At 42.7% G+C, this 22,854-nt stretch overlaps 1 protein-coding gene and 1 non-coding gene across 2 annotated transcripts in view; one reads left to right on the top strand and one right to left on the bottom strand.

Moving 5' to 3' along the window:
* The window catches only part of B4galnt2 (beta-1,4-N-acetyl-galactosaminyltransferase 2 (SID blood group)), a 36,043-nt gene extending 15,725 nt beyond the window's left edge, over positions 1-20,318 (top strand). The window contains exons 4-11 of the mRNA XM_076871364.1: positions 3,300-3,406; positions 5,837-5,874; positions 9,719-9,899; positions 11,272-11,358; positions 14,639-14,826; positions 15,675-15,815; positions 19,303-19,522; positions 20,113-20,318. Coding sequence (XP_076727479.1) covers positions 3,300-3,406; positions 5,837-5,874; positions 9,719-9,899; positions 11,272-11,358; positions 14,639-14,826; positions 15,675-15,815; positions 19,303-19,522; positions 20,113-20,318 — 1,168 coding nt within the window. The remainder of the gene's footprint in view (positions 1-3,299; positions 3,407-5,836; positions 5,875-9,718; positions 9,900-11,271; positions 11,359-14,638; positions 14,827-15,674; positions 15,816-19,302; positions 19,523-20,112) is intronic.
* Positions 4,798-4,879, bottom strand: Trnaa-cgc (transfer RNA alanine (anticodon CGC)). Its single transcript has one exon. It is a non-coding gene; the product is annotated as a tRNA-Ala (tRNA).
* Positions 20,319-22,854: the final 2,536 nt, after the last annotated feature.

Raw genomic sequence — 22,854 nt, forward strand, 5'->3', positions numbered from 1 at the left:
TATGTAATTTTGTATAACCCTGAGGGTCTCCTTCCATTTCCATGCAATTTCCCTTCTCCCTCCCTTTCCCTCCCACCTCTCATCCCTGTTTAATGTTAATCTTCTTCTCATGCTCTTCGTCCCTACTCTGTTCTTAGTTACTCTCCTTATATCAAAGAAGACATTTGGCATTTGTTTTTTAGGGATTGGCTGGCTTCACTTAGCATAATCTGCTCTAATGCCATCCATTTCCCTCCAAATTCTATGATTTTGTCATTTCTTAATGCAGAGTAATACTCCATTGTGTATAAATGCCACATTTTTTTAATCCATTCGTCTATTGAAGGGCATCTAGGTTGGTTCCACAGTCTTGCTATTGTGAATTGTGCTGCTATGAACATCGATGTAGCAGTGTCCCTGTAGCATGCTCTATTTAGGTCTTTAGGGAATAGACCTAGAAGGGGAATAGCTGGGTCAAATGGTGGTTCCATTCCCAGCTTTCCAAGAAATCTCCATACTGCTTTCCAGATTGGCTGCACCAATTTGCAGTCCCACCAACAATGAACAAGTGTACCCTTTTCCCCACATCCTCGCCAGCACTTGTTGTTGTTTGACTTCATAATAGCTGCCAATCTTACTGGAGTGAGATGGTATCTTAGGATGGTTTTGATTTGCATTTCTCTGACTGCTAGGGATGGTGAGCATTTTTTCATGTACTTGTCGATTGATTGTATGTCCTCCTCTGAGAAGTGTCTGTTCATGTCTTTGGCCCATTTGTTGATTGGGTTATTTGTTATCTTGTTGTCTAATTTTTTGAGTTCTTTGTATACTCTGGATATTAGGGCTCTATCTGAAGTGTGAGGAGTAAAGATTTGTTCCCAGGATGTAGGCTCCCTATTTACCTCTCTTATTGTTTCTTTTGCTGAGAAAAAACTTTTTAGTTTGAGTAAGTCCCATTTGTTGATTCTAGTTATTAACTGTTGTGCTATGGGTGTCCTATTGAGGAATTTGGAGCCCGACCCCACAGTATGTAGATCGTAGCCGACTTTTTCTTCTATCAGACGCCGTGTCTCTGATTTGATATCAAGCTCCTTGATCCATTTTGAGTTAACTTTTGTGCATGGCGAGAGAAAGGGATTCAGTTTCATTTTGTTGCATATGGATTTCCAGTTTTCCCAGCACCATTTGTTGAAGATGCTATCCTTCCTCCATTGCATGCTTTTAGCCCCTTTATCAAATAGAAGATAGTTGTAGTTTTGTGGATTGGTTTCTGTGTCCTCTATTCTGTACCATTGGTCCACCCGCCTGTTTTGGTACCAGTACCATGCTGTTTTTGTTACTATTGCTCTGTAGTATAGTTTGAAGTCTGGTATCGCTATACCGCCTGATTCACCCTTCCTGCTTAGCATTGTTTTTGCTATTCTGGGTCTTTTATTTTTCCGTATGAATTTCATGATTGCTTTCTCTATTTCTATAAGAAATGCCATTGGGATTTTGATTGGCATTGCATTAAACCTATAGAGAACTTTTGGTAATATCGTCATTTTGATGATGTTAGTTCTGCCTATCCATGAACAGGGTATATTTTTCCATCTTCTAAGATCTTCTTCTATTTCACAGAGGAGCAATTCTGAGGACAAAAGTTTCAGGTAGTAAAAGGAATTTGGTAAATCTAGATGCATTGGTAGGGAACAGAGCTCTATTAGGTCAAAAAAAGCAAGATGTGAGGAGATTGCACAGTATACCATCATTTGTGCTTTTAAAAGTCTAGAGGATATTCGTGAGTATGAGTGTTATTTATTGAGGGTGTTGTTAAATGGCCTCCAAGCAGGTCACCCTGATTTGGAGTGTTTGCCAGGTTCCCTGGTGGAAAAATACCCATACCGTAGCTGATTTTAAGTTACCAGTGTGACGTTACTGGATGTGGAGTTGGAAAGAGACATCTAGTAGGTCACAATTCTAAAATATCTCCACTGTACAGAAAGAGTTTCAAGATCAGAGTTAATAGTAAAATACTTAAGAAGTGATGAGCTTTGAGTATTTGTTACCATTTTCTCATTACGCTGTATTCATTTTTATGTATTTATTTATTTATTTTGGCACCCAGGATTGAACCCAGGGGCCCTTAACCACTGAACCACATCCTCAGTCCTTTTTGAGAGAGAGAGAGAATTTTTTAATATTTATTTTTCAGTTCTCGGCGGATACAACATCTTTGTTTGTATGTGGTGCTGAGGATCGAACCCGGGCCGCACACATGCCAGGCCAGCATGCTACCGCTTGAGCCACATCCCCAGCCACTGCTTTTACCATTTTAAAACTTCAATTTGAAAAGTATTTCATTATTTTTATTTATTTATTTATTTTTTGGGGGTACCGGGGATTGAATTCAGGGGCACTCAACAACTGAGCCACATCCCTAGCCCTTTTTTGGATTTTATTTAGAGACAGGGTCTCACTGAGTTGTTTAGGACCTTGCTAAATTGCTGAGGCTGGCTTTGAACCTGCAATCCTCCTGCCTTAGTTTCCTGAGCCACTGGGATTACAAACTTCATTATTTTTTAAATACACATTTCTTGATTGATATGGAAGTGAAGCATGTTTCACATGTTTATTTATGCCCTTTTTCATTTAAAAATTTTATCCTTTTCTTATTAGCATGCATATTCGCTGGAATGGTCTTATTTTTCCCAAGGTAATTTAAGTGATATGCTTAGTTAACTGGATCCCTCAAAGTTACATTTTAACCACAGTTTTGTCCCTCAAAGCCTCATTCTTCCTGGATTGGTATGCTTTTGCCATTGACTGAAGGATGTCAACAACTATAGCAAACCATAAAAATAGTTACTGGGTTTGCTCTACAAATATTGAGATAACAACCACTCACAATCAAGTTTCTTGTGATATAGCTAATGTTTTAGTATTGGAGAAAGTTTCTTTCCCTTCCAGAATGGATCTGCATCTCCCTGTTGATAATAAGGACAGTGTACTGTCAATCACTTTATACCTGGCTACCAGGAAGTTCAGATATGACCTTGGTTTTCAGCTACTGCAGGAGGGTTGACCCCCATGGTCTGATAATTTCATTTTTTGTTATGATTTTTAATATTTATGTGCTTTGTTGTATACTGCCCTAGTACCTTTGTGGAATAGAGCTTGGGGTGAGGAGTGAAAATAAAGATATGCGGGAGGGTGACAGGAACAATCTACTTTTGATTTCTCAACATGGGAAGGGCAAAGCTGTGTGTGCAGGGACCACTTTGAGGACCAACCACAGGACCAGCATCAGGGCAGCTGCTCATGTTTGCATTCTCCTGCAGAGAAGGGCTGCCACGCCCACTACCCCTGCTGGCCCAGCCCAACATCCCCTTTGGGTACCCAGTCCACGGAGTAGAGGTGATGCCCCTGCACACGATTCTCATCCCAGGTAGGTATACCAGCATCCTAGAGGCTGCAGACATTATTCTTACTCTCCTTAGGGAAAAAGGAGGGAGAAGAAGGAGTCATTCATTGAGTGCCAGCTGTATACACAGCACCACTCAAGAAGCTTGGTGTGATGTCATTTAATGTTAACCTCCCTGGTTCCACAACTGGCAATCTCCCTTAGCGGCTGTGATCTTCCTGGGGAACAAAGAAAATACAGAAGAGGACAGACAGCTGTGTGTCTCTAAGAATCTTAGGGCAAAGTTGACTCTTGGGAATATTTTAGCATGAAGGGCAAAGGCAACACATGAGCCGTTCTCCAGGGAGGGCATTTTGAAAAGCTTATTTCTGCTGTTTAGAACTTCCTCCATGGTAGATTTTTACACATCCCTCTAGTTCAGTATCACATCCCTTTTCAAAGCCAAGTGCGATGTTACCAGAAGAGACAAGAAGCATGAGACTGCATGTGCACATGTCTTCCCCCAGTGCAGAGACGGTGGATTCAGTGGACTGGGCTGATGGACTCTTCTGCTCTGGGATCTTTAGGCAAACAGCCCCACCATGAACTCTTCAAGTATATGCTGGGTGGCAATGACAGCTGGGATGGGGCATGTCTCCTGGAGTCAGATGAGCCCTCTTTAGGTCCTGTATCAATGAGCAAGAGCCAAATTACTTAAAGTCACCAAACAGGGAACAATGAGTAAGTGCCAGAGGCAGGTACCAGAGCTGGGGCTGAGCCTCCCAGATGGGACAAAGGGAAGAGAGAAGCAGGGAGTAGCCTCAGCCCCTCCTCCAGGTGAGCCAGCTCCCTTCATTTCTGTTCCTGCCCTCTTGCTTTTCAAACGCTCTACAGCTGAAATACAACCCCAGCCCTGAAATAAACTCTATCTATATTGCCAATTCTCTAGACGGTAAGAGTCTAGTAAGCTTACTCGGGCCACATAAAGAAGGTGTGTCTGAATTACAATTAAACATATTATAAAAATAGAGATTTTAAAGTAAATACATTTGGAGTGAATTGATAATGGATTTGAATAGTTTTTTTTTTTGTTGTTGTTGTTGTTGTTATTGTTGTTTTTTGTTTTTTTGGTGCTGGGGATTGAACCCAAGGTCTCCCATATGCTGAACAAGTGCTTTAACTCTGAGTTGCAACCCCAACCCTTTTTATTTTATTTTGAGACAGGGTCTCATCAAGTTGCCCAGGCTGGACTTGAACTTCAGATCTTTCTGCCTTAACCTCCCAAGTAGATGGGATTTCAAGTGTATGCCACCATCCCTAGCTTTTGAATAGCTATTTAAAAATGCTTTTCTATTTGGGATGATACTTTTCATTATGGTAAAATATGTGCAACACAAACTATCATTTTGACCATTTTTTTAGAAGATAACCTTTTTTTTTGGAGCTGGGGATTGAACCCAGGGCCTAGTGCATGCGAGGCAAGCACTCTACCAACTGAGCTATATCCCCAGCTCCAGAAGATAACTTTTTAAAATATATCTTTACTTCATTTATTTTTTATATGGTGCTGAGGATTGAACCCAGTGCCTCACACATGAGAGGCAAGCACTCTACCACTGAACTACAACCCTGACCCTCATTTTGACCATTTTAAAGCATATAGTTCAGTGGCATTGAGTATATTCACACTGTTTTACAACCATCACCCATCTCTAGACATCTCTAGAACCTCTTCACAATTCCCAACTGAAACTTTTTATTTTATTTTTATTTTCCACAGTGCTGGGGATGGAACTCAAGGCCTTGCACATGCTCAGTAAGCACTCTACCACTGAGCCACACCTCCAGCCCTCCAATTGGTACTTTTTTCTTTTTTTTTTTTTGGTACTAGAGATTGAACCTAGGGACACTCAACCACTAAGCCACATCCTCAACCCATTTTTCATATTCTATTTAGAGACAGGCTTTTGCTGAGTTGTTTAGGGCCTTGATAAGTTGCTGACGCTGACTTTGAACTCAGGATCCTCCTTTCTTAGGCTCTGGAGCCTCTGGGATTACAAGCATGCACCATCGTACCCAGCTACAATTGGTACTATATACCTATTTAACAACAATTCCTCATTCCCCAGCCTCTAGCAATCCCCGTTCTCCTTTCTATCTCTGTGAATTTTACAAATCCAGATCCCTTGTCTAAGGATGTCTCCATTGCTGCCTTCCTTTCGGTACCAGGAAGGAGCTGAGTAAATTCCCAGCATCCAAAGCTGAGGAAGGGCCCTGGAGGCCTTAGAACCACTTGGGTTTTTGAAAGACTGTGGCACCATCTGACAGCTTTGGAGAGAAGAGGTTTGTCAGCCAACACTCTGGAAAGCTGGTGACACTTAGAGTCTCTCAAGGATGTGTAGTTAGGGGAGAGCATCAGGGATCCTTGGCATCCTCTCAGATGGCACTTTTTGTCCTTTTCCCTGTGTCCTCCAGGTCTCCAGTTTGAAGGTCCAGATGCCCCAGTCTATGAGGTAAGATTCCCCTTCCCAGCATTGCACTGCCGTTACTGCCCTTATCAGATGAAATAGCCCGTGAGTCCAAGGTGGGCCATGAGGAGGATGGGTGTAGAAGCATGATCTTCTCAGCCTTGGGGGTGGCTGGAGTTGTGGGGAGAATTCCCAAGGCCTCACAAAGCATTGGGCCACCACCGTGGCTGCTATTTCTGCTGCAGAGAAAGCTGCTAGCTTGTGTGGCCTCTGGCTTGTGTGACCTCTGTTGAGGTCAGGGCTGGCAGGACAACAGTGCTCAGTGTCCTTCTTTCCCTACTGAATGCTCCAAGTCGAGATCTTTTGAAGGGATATCTGATTGGTGGGATGTACCCTGGGTGAAAGGTAACTTTAGTTTTCCTACCTCTGCATGCCAGATAGAGGCTGGAATGGTGATGAGTGAGCTAATTCTGTCCTCCGTGGGTCTTCTCTGGTTCCCCCACCCCTTGAGCACGTCCCCAACCTTGTTACTGTCACTTTCTTGTTGCACTGTTTTTTTTGTTTTGTTTTGTTTTGTTTTTTGTGGTGCTGGGGATTGAACCCAGGGCCTGTGTATGCAAGGCAAGCACTCTACCAACTGAGCTGTATCCCCAGCCCCTTTTGTTTTATTTTTACATTTTTTTGCTTTCAGTGCTGGGGATAGAATCCAGGGACTCATGAAAGGTGTTCTACCCATGAACTATGCCCCAGTTCCTTCTGCTACCTTCTTTATGGTCCTTATCTGTAGCTGAGTAACTGTGTGTGGCTCTGTGCTGGTTGATGTCTTCCTCACTGGAATACCGTGTTCATTCTCAGAGAGTATCTGTTGATTAAATCATGTTTTCAGCAGGAGTGACAATCCAGTTGATTTTTTTTTTTTTTTTTTTTTTTTGTACTAGGGATCGAACCTAAGGGCTCTCAAATGCTGAGCTTTATCCCTAGACCCTCCTAGGATCTTGCTGAGTTGCTTAAGGCCTTGCTAAGTTGCTGAGGCTGACTTTGAACTCAGGATCCTCCTGTCTCAGCCTCCCAAGCTGCTGGGATTACAGTTTATGGATAAAGAAAATGTGGTATATATACACAATGGGATATTACTCAGTCATAAAAAAGAATGACTTTATGACTTTTTTCCAGTAAATAGATGGATATGGAGACTATTATGCTAAGTGAAATAAGCCAATCCCCCATACCAAAGGTTGAATGTTCTCTCTGATCTGTGGACATCCAACAAGGTGTGTGTGGGGGAAATAGAAGTTCATTGGATTAGACAAAGGAGAATGAAAAAAAAGTGAGGGGGGACAGGAATAGAAAAGACAGCAGAATGAATCTGACATAAGATTCCTAGGTACATATATGAATATACCACAGTGAATATCATTTACAACCACAAGACTAGGATCCTAATTAGAATAAGATGTACTCCATGTTTGTATAAATATGTCAAAGTATACTCTACTGTCATGTATAATTAAAAATAACAAGTAAAAAATCAACTGTAGGGGCTGGGGATATAGCTCAGTTGGTAGAGTACTTGCTTTGCATGCACAAGGACCTGGGTTCAATCCCCAGCACCACACACACACACACACACACACACACACACACACACACTCTACCAACTGAGCTATATCCCCAGCCCCTACAGTTGATTTTTTACTTGTTATTTTTAATTATACATGACAGTAGAGTATACTTTGACATATTTATACAAACATGGAGTACATCTTATTCTAATTAGGATCCTAGTCTTGTGGTTGTAAATGATATTCACTGTGGTATATTCATATATGTACCTAGGAATCTTATGTCAGATTCATTCTGCTGTCTTTTCTATTCCTGTCCCCCCTCACTTTTTTTTCATTCTCCTTTGTCTAATCCAATGAACTTCTATTTCCCCCACACACACCTTGTTGGATGGCCACAGATCAGAGAGAACATTCAACTTTGGTATGGGGGATCGGCTTATTTCACTTAGCATAATAGTCTCCATATCCATCCATTTACTGGAAAAAAGTCATAAAGTCATTCTTTTTTATGACTGAATAATATCCCATTGTGTATATATACCACATTTTCTTTATCCATTCATCTGTTGAGGAGCTCCTAGATTGGTTCCATAGCTTAGCTCTTATGAATTGAGTTGCTGTCAACATTGATATGGCTGTGTCACTGCAGTATGCTGACTTTAAATCCTTTGGGTATTTTCATAAAGATACCTGACTATGACTGGGTGTGATGACACACAACTGTAATCCCAGCAATTCAGGAGGCAGAAACAGGAGGATCGCAAGTTCAAGACCAGCCTCAGCAATTTAATAATGCCCTAATCAACTTAGTGAGACTGTGTCTCAAAATAAAATATAAAAAGGGCTGGGGATGTGGCTCAGTGGTAAAGTGACTCTGGGTACCATCCCCAGCACCAAAACCAAACAAATCTACTTGATTATTGCAGAAGGCAAGAGCAGAGAGCAGCGTGGAGGGTGGCAGTGGGGGTGGAGAGAAGAGGTGTACAGCTACCTGCATGTCTAAGATAGAGCTGGCAGGGCTTGCCCACAATGGGCTGTAGGTAAGAGGAGAAGAAGAGAACAAGAAAAACTTCCTTTGGGGGGCTTGAGCAGGTGAGTGGACAAAGTGCCATTCACCAAGCAGGGAGAAAGGGGGTGAGTGGGCAATGGGTATCTATCCAGTAGTTTCTATCAGTATCAAAACTATCAATAATTCAGTGTCTAAGACACTAAGTTGGAGTTGCTTGGGAAATTTCCTAGCAAGACCACCAACCAGGCAGCTAGATTACCAAAAGATATGAGCTGGTTTTGAAACCATTCATAAATAATTGTTTCTTTAAAGTAATAAGAATGGATGAAATCCTTTAGCAGGAAAGTATAAAGTAAGAAGGGAAAAGGGTCTCCAACCAAGTCCTAAAAATCTCCCTTTGGAGGTTAGAGTGAGGATGAGATGGCAAATAGTCAAAAACAGCCGTAAAATAGGCATGGTAGCCCATGCCTATAATCCCAACAGCTCAGGAGGCTGAGGCAGGAGGATTGTGAGTTCAAAGCCAACCTCAGCAATTAAGCAAGACCCTAAGCAACTCAAGAGACCCCGTCTCTAAATAAAATACAAAAAAGGGCTGGGGATGTACAGTAATTAAGCACCCAGTACAAAACAAAACAAACAAAAAAACCTCAAAAACAAAACAACAACAACAACAACAAAAAACCCCACCAGCCCCCCCCAAAAGTGTGTGTATATAAAAAATAATAAAATAAAAATGTACTCTTAAAACAAAATAAACAAACAAACAACAACAACAACAACAACAACAACAAACCCAGGAGTAGGGTTGGGGGTGTGACTCAGTGGTAGAATACTCTCCTAGCATGTGTGAAGTCCTAAATTTGATCTCAGTAACACAGAATAATAGCAAGAACAAATCTAGTAAGAAGAATAAGAAGAAATCTTACAAACCAAGAAATACCCTATGTTTGCAGAAACAGTTCCTTAAACACACAGGAGTCCTAATACTTAGTCTAGGCCTTAGTGGATGGAGAGGATACAGCTGCAGCAGCCATTCCCTGCAAAACTAGAACTACAATGTCCTTCAGCCCTCCTGTGTCTTCAGCTCTTCTGTGCTCTGCCCCCTGCTGGTCATCCTGTGCATATGCTTTTCCTGAAAAAAGATACTTTCCTATCCTGGCATTTAGCATCTTTCTGCCAGGGGCCAGGGGCCTGGGGAATGAAAAATGGGAAGTTATTGTTAAATGGATACAAAGAATCAGTTGGGATTGGTGAAGAAGTTATAGAAATGGATGATAGTTGCATAATAATGTGAATAAACTTAATACTATCCTAGGTCACCCTGACAGCTTCTCTGGGGACATTCAACACTCTCGCTGATGTCCCAGGTGATATTGTGCAGGGCAGAGGCCAGAAGCAGCTGATCATTTCAACCAGTAGCCGGGAGCTTTTGAAGTTCATTCTCCAGCATGTGACATATACCAGCACAGGGTACCAGCACCACAAAGTGGACACGGGTGAGAACCTGTCTTTGGACCACAAATGTCTAAGAAACTAGAAAATACCACTGGGATTCCTCTTCAGTCTTCTTTCTCCAGGAAGCCTGCCTGTGTTTAAGATTCTTCATTTGCATTTATTTCTAATACCAGACTTCCCAATTACTGTATCCAATACTATTCCTACATTGCCATTGATCCCGTAGGGTGACTCAAGGACAGAACAAACCATTCATGAGGCTCCCATCACACAACAGTGGGCTTGCTGAGGAAACCACCTGTATTAGTGTTCTGTCATAACAAATACCTGAAATGATCAATTTATAAAGAGGAAAAGTTTATCATGGCCCACAGCTTTGGAGGTTTCAGTTCATGGTTGTTTGGACCTTTGCTTTGGGCCTGCGGGGAGGCAGCACATCATGGCATGGAGTGCATGGAAGCAAAAGAGAACAGAAGAGGCAGGGGCTAGGGTCCCACCATCCCCTCAGGAGCTCACCTGCAGTCATCTGAAGACCTCCCCATGCCCCGCCCCCTAAAGGCTCCTCCCCTTCCGGTGGTGCCACACTGGTAAGCAAGCCTTCAGCACATTTCCTTTGGGAGAGATTTACCCGAACCAAAGCACCAGCCATTCTGTCTCCCGTCCAGTTATGTCTCCTATTCCCCAGGTCTTAAAGCTCAGTCTTCAGCTTTGAAAGGAGAGAGGAGGGAGCCAGTCTGTGCATGAATATACTGGCCTGGGCTCTAACAGAAAGAGGACATGTGGGGGAACTCTCAGTTCTAAGGGCAGTGACTTTGTCTCCTCTCCCCGCTCCAGAAACCTCGGGAGAACAGTTCCTGCCATCTTCAAGGCAGTCTCGGTTTCCTTCTGGATCAGTTAAAAATCACCCTTTTCTCTTCACTAGCCGCACAGGATGCATTCCCAGGACACCAACAGAAGACAAATGCAACATGGGACAGATCACTCATGACCCCTAGCTAAAAAGATAGTTCTTCCCACCTTCAAGTTTTAAAGCGTTTCCTTTCAGAAAATGACCCTGTGAGGTGAAACAGAGCAGGTACTGTTATCCTGGTTTTGTAGGCAGAGAAGGCAGTGAAGTGACTTCTTCAAGGTGTTTCAGAGAGTACACGGCACAATCTTAATCCAGACTCTGGGATCCATAGCCCACTCCGCCCAGCACACTCTCACAGGGGGAGAATGAGAGCTTTGGAGGCATTCATCAGGTTGCCCTAGGGACAAGTCAGGAGCCCACAGGCCATAGGCTCTGTGGAGTCCTCAATCTTGTCCCTGCCAGGACTCACCCCACCACCTTCACCTGAGCCCATCCAGTCTGCTTCCTGGGGCAGTGTGGAGTTCCACCCAGATGTGGTGCTACTCAGTCTTTTCTCCCTTCAGTGATTCTGACATCCAAATCCTCAGTGGCCAAGTTCCCAGTGACCATCCGCCATCCGGTCATACCCAAGTTATATGACCCCGGACCAGGTAAGGCCCTTGTCCTTGGAGCTCCACTGTGGTATCTTGTAGAGCTACTGGTTGAAATTTGGAGGAGATGTCTCTGATATGGAGGAGAACTGATCACAACTACAGGGCTGGTGGGATTCTTGAGCACAAGTTTTGTTCAAGGGAAAAAAAAAATTTAGAACACATTCCCCTAGTATTGCTTCACTGTATTTACTTACTATGTGGTTTCTGCTTATTTTGAAAAAGGAAATTATACCTTTTTAAAATTTTTTTTTGTACTGGGAATTGAACTCTAGGGCAATTAACTACTGAGCCACATTCTGCCTTGTTGTTTTTTTTTTTTAATTTTTAGTTGTAGATGGACACAATACCTTTATTTATTTATTTGTTGCAAGTAACATAATTTTTAAAAATTATATAATTTATTTTACAGTAGATTGCATTTTGACACATAGTACACAAATGGAGTACAGCTTCTCATTCCTTTGGCTCTACATGGTTTATTTATTTATTTATTTACTTATTATAAGTTATACATGGGCACGATCTGTATTTTGTTTGTTTATTTATTGTGGTGCCCTGGATCGAACACAATTCCTCACATACTCAAGGTAAGTGCTCTGCCACTGAGCCACAATGTCAGCCCTGTTTATTGATTTTTATGTGGTGCTGAGAATCAAAGCCAGTAACTCACACATGCTAGGCAAATACTCTACTGAACTATACCCTAGTCCTCCCCACCATGTTTTTAAAAATTTTTTATATTTTGAGACAGGGTCTCACTAAGTTGCATAGAGCCTTGCTAAGTTGCTGAGGCTGTCCTTGAAGTTGTCATCCTCCTGTCTCAGCCTCCTGAGCCATGGTGATTTTAGGTGTGAGTGACTGTCTGGTGATTTATAACATTTTAATAAGTAATAGTAATAAAAATAGTGAACACTTTGGAATAAAATTGGAAACCCAGAAATAGACTCAATACATGTTGGAATTTCACAGCGTGATAAAGGTAGCTTTTCAAATTAAATGGGGCAAATTAACAACTTAAAGATGGATTAGTCAAGAAATTATGTGGGATCACTGTGTAGCTATGTGAAAGGTAAAAAGTTGAATCTATATCACAACTCATCGCAAGATAGATTTCAAATAGATCACATATCTAAGTATTTTTAAAGTACTAAAAAATAACCCATAGAGTTTAAAAAGTAATGTTGGCATGTAAGGCATGACACAAAGCCTAGAGACTAAAACCATAAGATATATAACATTTTAGCCAGGCACAGTGGCCCACACCTGTAATCCCAGTGGCTCAGGAGTCTGAGACAGGAGGATCATGAGTTCAAAGCCAGCCTCAGCAAAAAGTGAGGTACTAAGCAACTCAGTGAGACCTTGTCTCTAAATAAAATATAAAATAGGGCTGGGGATGTGGCTCAGTGTTCAAGTGCCCCTGAGTTCAATCACCGGTACTCCCCCCAAAAAAAGATCTATAACATTTTAGAATATTTTTATGGCAGAAACCCACCATAAGCAAAGTGAAATGACAATGGACACATGGGGGAAATGAACATCTTCAACACACATTAAAGTCTAATTTTACTTAAGGACACCTATATATTAGTAAGGAAAGAACATCAAATAGGGCTTTGGTAAAGCACTCAGTTCACACACAAAAAAAAAACATATATTCCACAATATTTTTAGTGATTAAAATATATGCTTTAACTGGGTGCAGAAACACATGCCTGTAATCCCTATGACTCAGGAGGCTGAGGCAGGAGGATTGCTAGTTCAAAGCCAATTTAGCACATCCCCTAGCCACATCCCCAGCCCTTTTTTGTGTTTTATTTAGAGACAGGGTCTCACTGAGTGGCTTAGGGTCTTGCTAAATTGCTGAGGTTAGCCTTGAATTTCCCATCCTCCAGCCTAAGCCTCCATAGTGAATGGGATTTCAGGATTGTACTACCACCCCCAGCTTGAGGACGCTTTACTTGCCTCTTTCCACTGGTGTCTTTTCCCCTTCATCAGATTCACTAGGAGCTGAAGTAAAGGTGCAAGACAAAAAAAATTTTTTTAAAGAGAGAGAGAATTTTTTAATATTTATTTTTTAGTTCTCGGCGGACACAACATCTTTGTTTGTATGTGGTGCCGAGGATCGAACCCGGGCCGCACGCATGCCAGGCGAGCGCGCTACCACTTGAGCCACATCCCCAGCCCAAGACAAAATTTTTAAGGGGATTCTGAAATGACTTCTGATTTCTGTCATTCTGAGAAAGTGACTCTGCCTGGGGTTATGTATGCTCACCTACCCACAGTAGTAGGGTGTGGCTTTCAGCCAGAGCTAACTCCATCCACACCAGCCCTGCTGACATCCCCAAATTCAGCTGGTGGGTAGGGCTCCACCTCCACTGGCTGACTCCAGACCACCTACGGCTCCAGTTGTTTCATCATGGGATCTTCTCCTTGGAAAAGCTGACCTATCCCCAGTCTTTTACGTAAGTCACATGCCTCAGAATGGACAATTTAGTCCAGGCCTTGCAGTCTCCAAATGGACCTCCTTCCTTCCATATCTTCCTGAGGAGAATGACCAGGTAGACTTCTCCTAGGGCTTGTATCTGATGGCAGGAACAGGTCTCGATTTCTTAAGACCTGGGTTCTGTGACTCTCCTCCTTGGACCTCTTGAGTGGTGAAGCTCTGAGCATCTTAACTTCTAGTATTAAGATGGAAGCAGGGTGCCTGTAAAATGCTAAAGAGTGAGTAGAAAGAAAAGAAAAAAAAAAAAAAAGGAAGCATTCTAACAGTAGGAAGATGGCATAGCAGAGCTCACAGAACCAGGAAAAGGAAAAGATGTAAAATTTCAACAAGTTGGGTGTTGTCAATGCCTTCAGTTTCCAATCAAGTGACATGTGGCATGAAGAATCCCTCAGGGCAGGCGCGATGGAGTACACCTGTAATCCCAGGGGCTCTGGAGGCTGAGACAGGAGGATTGTGAGTTCAAAGCCAGCCTCAGCAACTTGTCTCCAAATAAAATATAAAAAAGGACTAGGGATGTAGCTCAGGGGTTAAGGGCTCCTGGGTTCAATCCCCAGTACCAAAAAAAAAAAAAAAAAAAAAAAAAAAAAGGAAGAGAAGAAGAAGCCCTCAGGAGGCTGGGGTGTGGCTCAGTGGTAGAACACTTACCTAGTATGTAAGGCCCTGGGTTTAATTCCCAGCACTGGTAAAATAAAACCAAGCAACATCAGAGAGCAAGTCAAGACAGTGAGGCTTCCTGCAAGACAAAACTCTGGCATCTACTCTTTTTTTGTTCAGAGAAGAAGCTCAGAAATCTGGTGACCATTGCCACCAAGACTTTCCTTCGTCCCCACAAGCTTAAGGTCCTACTCCAGAGTATTCGAGAGTATTACCCAGATGTGACTGTGATCGTGGCTGATGATGGCAAGAAGCCCCTGGAAATTAAAGATGACTATGTGGAGTATTATACAATGCCCTTTGGGAAGGTATGTCCCTCTCAGGTCTGGGGGTACTTTTCTCCTTGGACAAGAGGGCTCCAGAGTCAAGTTCTACCCTGGATGGGGCTACTATAGTGGTCTCCAAAGACAAGAGGAGTCCTGGAGTGGGAGGGCCTGGAGTCTCTCCCTGAGTCCCTTTGCTAACTCCAGATTCAGAAAGAAATCGGGTCACCCTCATATTTCTGCATTAACAAGCAGTTATTTCATCTTCCTTCATATTTGGTGTGGAAATGACAAGGGGTCCTTATAAATAACTTGCCGTCTCTGACATCCCAAGGATTCTTGAAGTGTAGCTCCAGCAGCAGAGAATTCTCTCTTCCCCACATGCCTTCCTGCATGGGTAAAGGAGGAAATGATTATAGTACTTTTCAGATGTCCCCCAAACTTGACATCTCTTAGGAGGTAGAAAAAGAATCACAGGAATTCTGTGAGGTGAAAAAATTCTTCTGTCCATTCATGGAGTCTACAAGGCCAGTGAAGACTTTTTTAAAAATATCTTTATCTTGTTTATTTATTTTTATGTGGTGCTGAGGATTGAACCCAGTGCCTCACATGTGCGAGGCAAGTGCTCTGCCATGGAGCCACAACCCCAACCCCCCAATAAAGACTTTCTAACTTTTTTTTGTCCAGAAAGTCACTCTCTCTTACTGTGTTTCTCTGAGACATGAATTCCCTTTTCCCAGTGCTTTTCAACCTTGGCCGTGTATTGGCTTCACCCCCACAGATTCTGACATAATCCATGAGGGAGTACAGCCTGGTTATTGGGAAGCATCCCCAGCAATTCTCCTTGGTAACCAGGGTGGGCAACTGCTGATCTAAGCTTGTGCCACTTACAGGGTTGGTTTGCTGGTAGAAACCTGGCCATATCTCAAGTTATCACCAAATATGTTCTCTGGGTGGACGATGACTTTGTCTTCAACAACAAGACCAAGATTGAGGTGCTGGTGGATGTCCTGGAGAAAACCGAGTTGGATGTGGTAAGGGACAGAAGGGGAGGCTGGAGAAAAAGAGAGGAAAGAGCACCGAGAGGGAGGGAGGGAGGGAGGGAGGGAGAGAGCTGATGCCACAGGTGACAGATGAATAAGTCCTCACAGCTCTGGGCCTGAGAGCACTGCACAAGGAACCCGAGGAACCGGGAGATGTGAATTCTGCTTTTGCCTCCACACTTGCTTTTCTTTGAGCAAATACACCCTCCACTTAAAATTCACAGTTGTTCTACTTTTAAAATGGTGTGTTTGTGCATCACTTCCAACTCCCTCAGAGGACCTATGGGAGATTTAAAAGAGCTGTGCTTTAGTTCTGTCACAGAACATTTTTTTTTATAAACAGGGTAAAGCCACCCTTATCTAAATGCTTGAGACCAGAAGTGCTTTGTAATTTGGATTTTTAAAACTTTTGGAATATTTGCTTTGTTTGGTGCTGGGGATTGAACCCAGGGCCTTGGGCATGTGAGGCAAGCACTCTATCAACTGAGCTACACCCCAGCCCCAACTTTTTGAATATTTGTATATATACAATGAGATATCTTGGATGGGACCCAGATCTAAACGTGAAATCCATTTGATTTGTATATACCTTATACATACACATATCCTGAAGATAATCTTATATCCTATTTTGGGAGTGGGGGGTACCAGGGATTGAACTCAGTGCCACATCCCCAGCCCTATTTTGTATTTTATTTAGAGTCAGGGTCTCACTGAGTTGCTCAGTGCCTTGCTTTTTGCTGAGGCTGGCTTAGAACTTGAGATCTTCCTGTCTCAGCCTCCCAAGCTGCTGGGATTACAGGTGTGCATCACCATGCTGGCAATTTTGTACACTATTTTAAATAATTTTGTGCATGAGGCAAAGTTTCCTGGTACAGAATTTACTATTTGTAGGGTCATGTTGCCTCTCAAAATGTTTTGGGTTGTGGACCATTTAGGATTTCAGATTTCAGTATTAGGAAAGCTTGACCTGTAGTACAAATTTTAAAAGCCACATGACCCCAGTGGCATTTTAAAAAGAGGAAAATAATAAAAACATCAAAAGTCAATTAACTAGCCAGGCACAGTGGTGCACACCTGTAATCCCAGCGGCTCTGGAGGCTGAGGCAGGAGGATCTTGAGTTCAAAGTCAGCCTCAGCAACTTAGCAAGGCATTGAGCAACTCAATGAGACCCTGTCTCTAAATAAAATGTAAAAGGGATTGAGGATATGACTCAGTGGTTGAGGCCCCTGAGTTCAATCCCCGATACCAAAAAAAAAAAAAAAAAAAAAAAAAAAAAAAAGTCAATTAGCTGAGCTGGGCACAGTAGCACACACCTATAATCCCATCAGTTTGGGAGGCTGAGGCAATAGGATCTTGAGTTCAAAGCCAGCCTCAGCAGATTAGCAAGGTACTGAGCAACTCAGTGAGACCCTGTCTTTAAATAAAATATCAAAAAAGGTTGGAGGGCTGAGGATGTGGCTCAGCGGTAGAATGTTTGCCTTGCATGTGCGAGGCACTGGGTTAGATCCTCAGCCCCACATAGAAATAAATAAAACAAAATAAAGGTATTGTGTCAATTTACAACTACAAAAAAATATTTTAAAAAGGGCTGGGGATGTGGTTCAGTGATTAAGCACCGTTCAATCCCCGGTAACCCCCCTCAAAAAAAAAATTATTTTTTTCAATTAAGTATAGAAAAGAGAAGAAAAAAAAGGAAATGGATCCTAAGGTAAGGTAGCATGACCACAGTGGAAAATCCCCAGAGCATCTGAATGAACTCAGACATAGTTGGTTTCCCCATACCAACAAGTCTACACAAGAGGGAAGGTGTAGTTTATGCTCTTTTGAAACTCCATGCTGGCATTCTGGTCAGCTTCCAAGAGCATCCTAGACAACTGTTTCCTCTTGTCACCCCTTGATCCCCCTACCTCACCCCCGCAGGCCAGAAACAAGGGGGAGAAGGAAGTCCAGGGCAAACAGATTTCTGTTTCTTTCTTTTTTTTTTTTTTTTTTTTTTTGGTGTGTATGTGTGTGTGTGTACTAGGAATTGAACCCAGGCACACTTAACCACTGAGCCACATCCCCAGCCTCTTTTTTTTTTTTTTTTAACTTGAGACAAAGTCTTGCTAAGTTGCATAGGGTCTCACTAAATTGCTGGGGCTGGCTTTGAACCCTGGTCCTCCTACATCAGCCTGGGAAGCCTCTGGGATTATAGGTGTGCATCACCACGCCTGGCCTGCAAAGGTTTCTTTTAAGGACATGAGCTAGATGTTGCACACACTAGTTCTAAATCATATCCCTCCAGTCAGAATTTAGCCACCAGATTAAACTATGATGCAGGGGGTGTGGGAAATGTCATCTTTAGTTGGCTACTTGACTTTAGCCAACTTAAATTTATTCCACTTAAAAACTCAGAGGGTTCATTTATAAAAAGTAAGGAAGAAGGAAAAGATGAGAAGGAACAATGTAGACCTCAGTGTGTCACCTTTAAATGATGGTGATTGTTTCAGGCCTAGATATGCAGTCTGCCCCTGGTATTGGTGAGTTCTATAACAGAGGACCTAATCAACCTCTGATCAAAAATGGCATGGGGTGGAGTTATCTTGTTGCTGACATGTACTAGGTAGTTAGACCACTTGAGGGTCATGACTATATTGAACCTGTACAAATTTTCATTTCTTATCATTATTCCCTAAACAATACAGTGTAACAACTACATTGTGTAGGTGCCATAAGAAATCCAGAGATGATTTTTTTTTTTTTTTTTTTCAGTGCTAGGGATGGAACCCAGGACCTCAGCTAGGCAAGTGCTTTACCATTGAGCTATACCTCTGGCCCTAGAGAGATGTAAAGTATACAGGAATTGTGCCATTTCATACAAGGGACCTGAGCATCTGTGGAGTTCTGTAAGTGCAGAGGGTCTGAGAACCGGCTCTCCATGGATACCAAGGATGACGTACTTGCTCATCCGGTTTTGCTGAAGCTCAAACATTTAAATGCATTTATCCCCCATGAGTGCATGGACAGGCAGCATAGAGAGGTAAGCCAGGATCAGACAGAAAGGGAGGGAGGCAGCTTAGGTACATCTTCTGCAAGGAGATCTGGCAAATGCACACTTCACAAATGGACCATTGAGAATAGGCTGCCTCTTGCGTGAACTACGGTAATGGAAGAGAGTGCTGAGTGATCTTGCAGGACAGGAGAGCTAGCGCTCCTGTGATCAGAACATAAGGTAGCAGTTGCCTGACTTTTGGACTTGGGGAAATGCTGTTCACATCAGGGAGATCAGGGAACGCAGGAATTCAAAGCTCCAAAAGGCCCCGCAGCAGTATGTTACAAACTGTGGTCGCAGAGCAAGAAGAGAGTAACTGAGGGATGATTTGAAGGGCAAATCCAGAACGGGTGCGATTCTCATCACACGGGAGGTGTCGTCCAGTGGGGCTTCCTGGAAGAGGCAGGATGCTCTCAAACCACATCTCTGTGCCCTCTGGCTAGGTGGGTGGCAGCGTGATGGGGAACGTGTTCCAGTTCAAGCTGTTGCTGGAACAGAGCGAGGCAAGTGACTGTCTTCACAAGAGGAACGGATGGTTCCAGCGCCTGGACGGCTTCCCCCACTGTGTGGTGACCAGTGGCGTTGCCAACTTCTTCCTGGCCCACACGGAGCGACTCCTTAGAGTTGGCTTTGATCCCCGCCTGCAACGTGTGGCGCATTCAGGTGGGAGGCTGGAGAAGCGGGGAAGGGAGCCGGGATGGGCGTACCCCTCCGCAGCGCGTTCTCACCAAGAGCCACACCAGTGGGTCTCCTTCCTCTTTCACCCCAAACTAGGGAGCTCATGATCTTTCTTGCCTCCCTCTCTCTTCACCTGTCTTCCACTTCCGGCCTCTCCCAGGCTGTCCCTGCCCATCTGAGATGCCCCTCCCCTTCATTCCCTTACTGATCTGTTCTGCTTTGCAGTCACTTTCCCCTAGAAGTCCTCTCCTATTAAAGCGCTGCTGGTAACTGCCCCTGTGCGCGCGTCTCTCTCTCTCTCTCTCTCTCTCTCTCTCTCTCTCTCTCTCTCTCTCTCAATCCTTCCAAACTGGAGCCCACAGTTCTGTTCAATAGAAGCCTGATCATGCCTCTCTGCCTGAGAAATGAGTTTATTGCCTCCCAACACATCGGGACAGGCAGGTTCCTGGAGTTCGGGGTGTGGCTTTACACGGAGCTGGACCTCTCTAGCTTCTCCCTTGGCCGCCCTCACTGAGCTGCAGGAGGCTCTCTGGAGGGAGCTCTCATTTCTTCTCCCGCTCTCCCTCTCTTCACAGAGTTTTTTATTGATGGGCTGGGGAGTCTGCTGGTGGGCTCATGCACAGATGTGGTTGTCGGCCACCAGCCCCGCAGTCCATCGGAGGACTCAGAGTTGGCCGCCCTGGAGAAGACCTACAGCATATACAGGACCAACACCAGGGCTGGGGTCCAGTTCAAACTGGCTCTCCACTACTTCAAGAACCATCTCCAGTGCTCCACATAAAGGTGCAGAGCGCAGGAAAAGCTCTAGACTGACTGGTTGTGGGTATCGAGGACAATGGAACTGGCAAGGGCTACCGGAAGGCAGACTCCCTAACAAGATGAATATCAGCGAATTTGCTTGTGGATAGGGCAAGTTGGATGTCTCAATCAAAGGTTAAGGGTCATTCTCAATGATCAGGGCAACGGAGACTACATTAATAACAATAATTATTTGTATGATGCCTTCCCTTTTATGAAGCATTTTCACATAGGAGTATATTACAATATTACAACATCACATCTGATTTCACACAATAGAATATATTGGTTGTTGGTTGGTGTCCTCGGTCAAGAGAACAATTGCTGGATCCTTGAGGATTATTTGATGCAAATCATATGACAATCAGAAACATCATGTGTGTGTGTGGGGGGGGTAAAGTTCATTGGATTAGACAAAGGGGAATAAAGAGAAGGAAGGGGGATGGGAATAGGAAAGACAATAGAATGAATCAGACATACTTTCTTGTGTCCATATGTGAATACACACAGCCTGCGTAACTCCACATCATGTACAACCACAAGAATGGGAGTTATACTCCATGTATGTATAATATGTCAAAATACACTCTACTGTCATGTATATCTAAAAAGAATGTTTAAAGAAAGAAAGGTTATATCCAGCATCACCATCATCCACACGTCTTTTTATTTGATTCTATCTTGTGGACTCCAAAAAGTGAATGACCAGCAGCCTTGCCTTGAGGAGTTTGTAGCCTGGTTCAGGTGGCAGTGGACCTGGTGGTTAGGGCTGCCAAAAAATAACTCCTAATAAGATGCACATTGATGCACCAGCTGGTGGGTAAGAAGGGTGAGTGTGTGTAGGTGTAGATGTATCATTCATGAGGTATGACACCAAACTTGACATTGGCAATCAGATGGTTGTTGAATGCTATTCAAGCAGGATACCAGGCCTGAAGAATTCCTGCACAAACAAAACTGACTGGATCTTAAAGACGGCCATAACGCTGCTTACACTGCAAAATACAAGTGAAACTTCTGTCATTTCTGGTAAATGCTTACATTAGACAGAAACAAAACTTAACCTTGGCTAACCACAAGCAGCCAACGAACATATGATTATGTGAATTGCTTCTTCTTCAAATAAACTTTAAATTTTTGTTGTGCCTTAGATTTTCTTCCACAAGGTAAAATTACAATAATCTTATTTTTATAAAAAGTATTTTAATAATTTTCTTTTTAAGTAGATTTAAGGTGTTATTCAAGTAATTTGGGGAGTGTACTGGGGATTTAACTCAGGGGCACTCGACCACTGAGCCACATCCCTAGTCCTATTTTGTATTTTATTTAGAGACAGAGTCTCACTGACTTGTTTAGTGTCTCACTTTTGCTGAAACTGGCTTTGAACTCATAATCTTCCTGCCTCAGCCTCCTGAGTCGCTAGGATTACAGGCATGCACCACTGCACCTGGCTTCAAGTAATTTAGATTTTTAAATGTGATATTTGTTCATTGTAAATTCTTTTAATGGATAACTTTGAATATTCTAGAAGAAAAATAATTTCTAAAAATGTGAAAAGGAATGCTAAGTTTTAAATTTCCTAGAGTTGCTTCAATTAACCCTCGAGGTCAATTCTGTAGACTTAGGACCATAGTTACACTTAAATTTTTAATTCCTTGGATAATTATTGCTCAGTGCTGGTCCACAGGAAATAAGAAACCCCTGTCCAAATTAATCAGTATATAGCTTCCTTCATCAAGAAAGTCTTCCATGAAAAAATGTGACCTCAACAAAGAGTTGTGCTTACAGATGTATGGTGGGGCTCCTTATCAGAGTTTTTGCTTTCTATGTTTACTTGCGGTCTGAAAATAATTGCTAAGAGCAGTGAGAAATTAAGATATTTAGAAAGCACATTTACTTTTATTACAGTATGTCATTATAAGTGTTCTATTTTATTACTAGCTATCATTGTTAATCTCTTTCTGAGTTCTATTAATAAATTAAATTTTATCATAGATATTTATGTATAAGAAAAAGCATAGTATATGAAGGATTTGGTACTAACCATGGTTTCTGGCATCCCCTGGGGTCTTGGAACATATTCCCTACTGACATTCAGCTTCACAGCTCAGAGATCATACCAGTGACCACACTTTGAGTAGCCTTGCTTTTGGTTAGGGGGTCAGGAAACATTTTTGTAAGGGACCAGATAATAAATATTTTAGGCTTTCTGAGCCATATAAGCTGTCTTGTGTTATTGTTAAAACATTGTAGAACCCATTCTGAGAGCTCTAAGGGCCATCCAAAGACAAGCCACAGGCTGCCTGTGGCCCACGGGCTGTGGCTTTTTGCTTTAGACTAGAACTATTTTTAGAGTACAAGTTATTTGAAAAAAAAACTTGATTATAAAAATATAATTATGGATGTTGCTGAAATGAAAACAAGGAAGTTAAACTGAGTGGGATAAATATATGATCATTTTTAAATTTTATATATGCGTGTATGTGTGTTATTCTTACTCATCTAAACATCAACAGCCC

The sequence above is a fragment of the Callospermophilus lateralis genome, chromosome 11 (genome assembly GCF_048772815.1).
Source record: "Callospermophilus lateralis isolate mCalLat2 chromosome 11, mCalLat2.hap1, whole genome shotgun sequence".
Lineage (NCBI taxonomy): Eukaryota > Metazoa > Chordata > Mammalia > Rodentia > Sciuridae > Callospermophilus > Callospermophilus lateralis.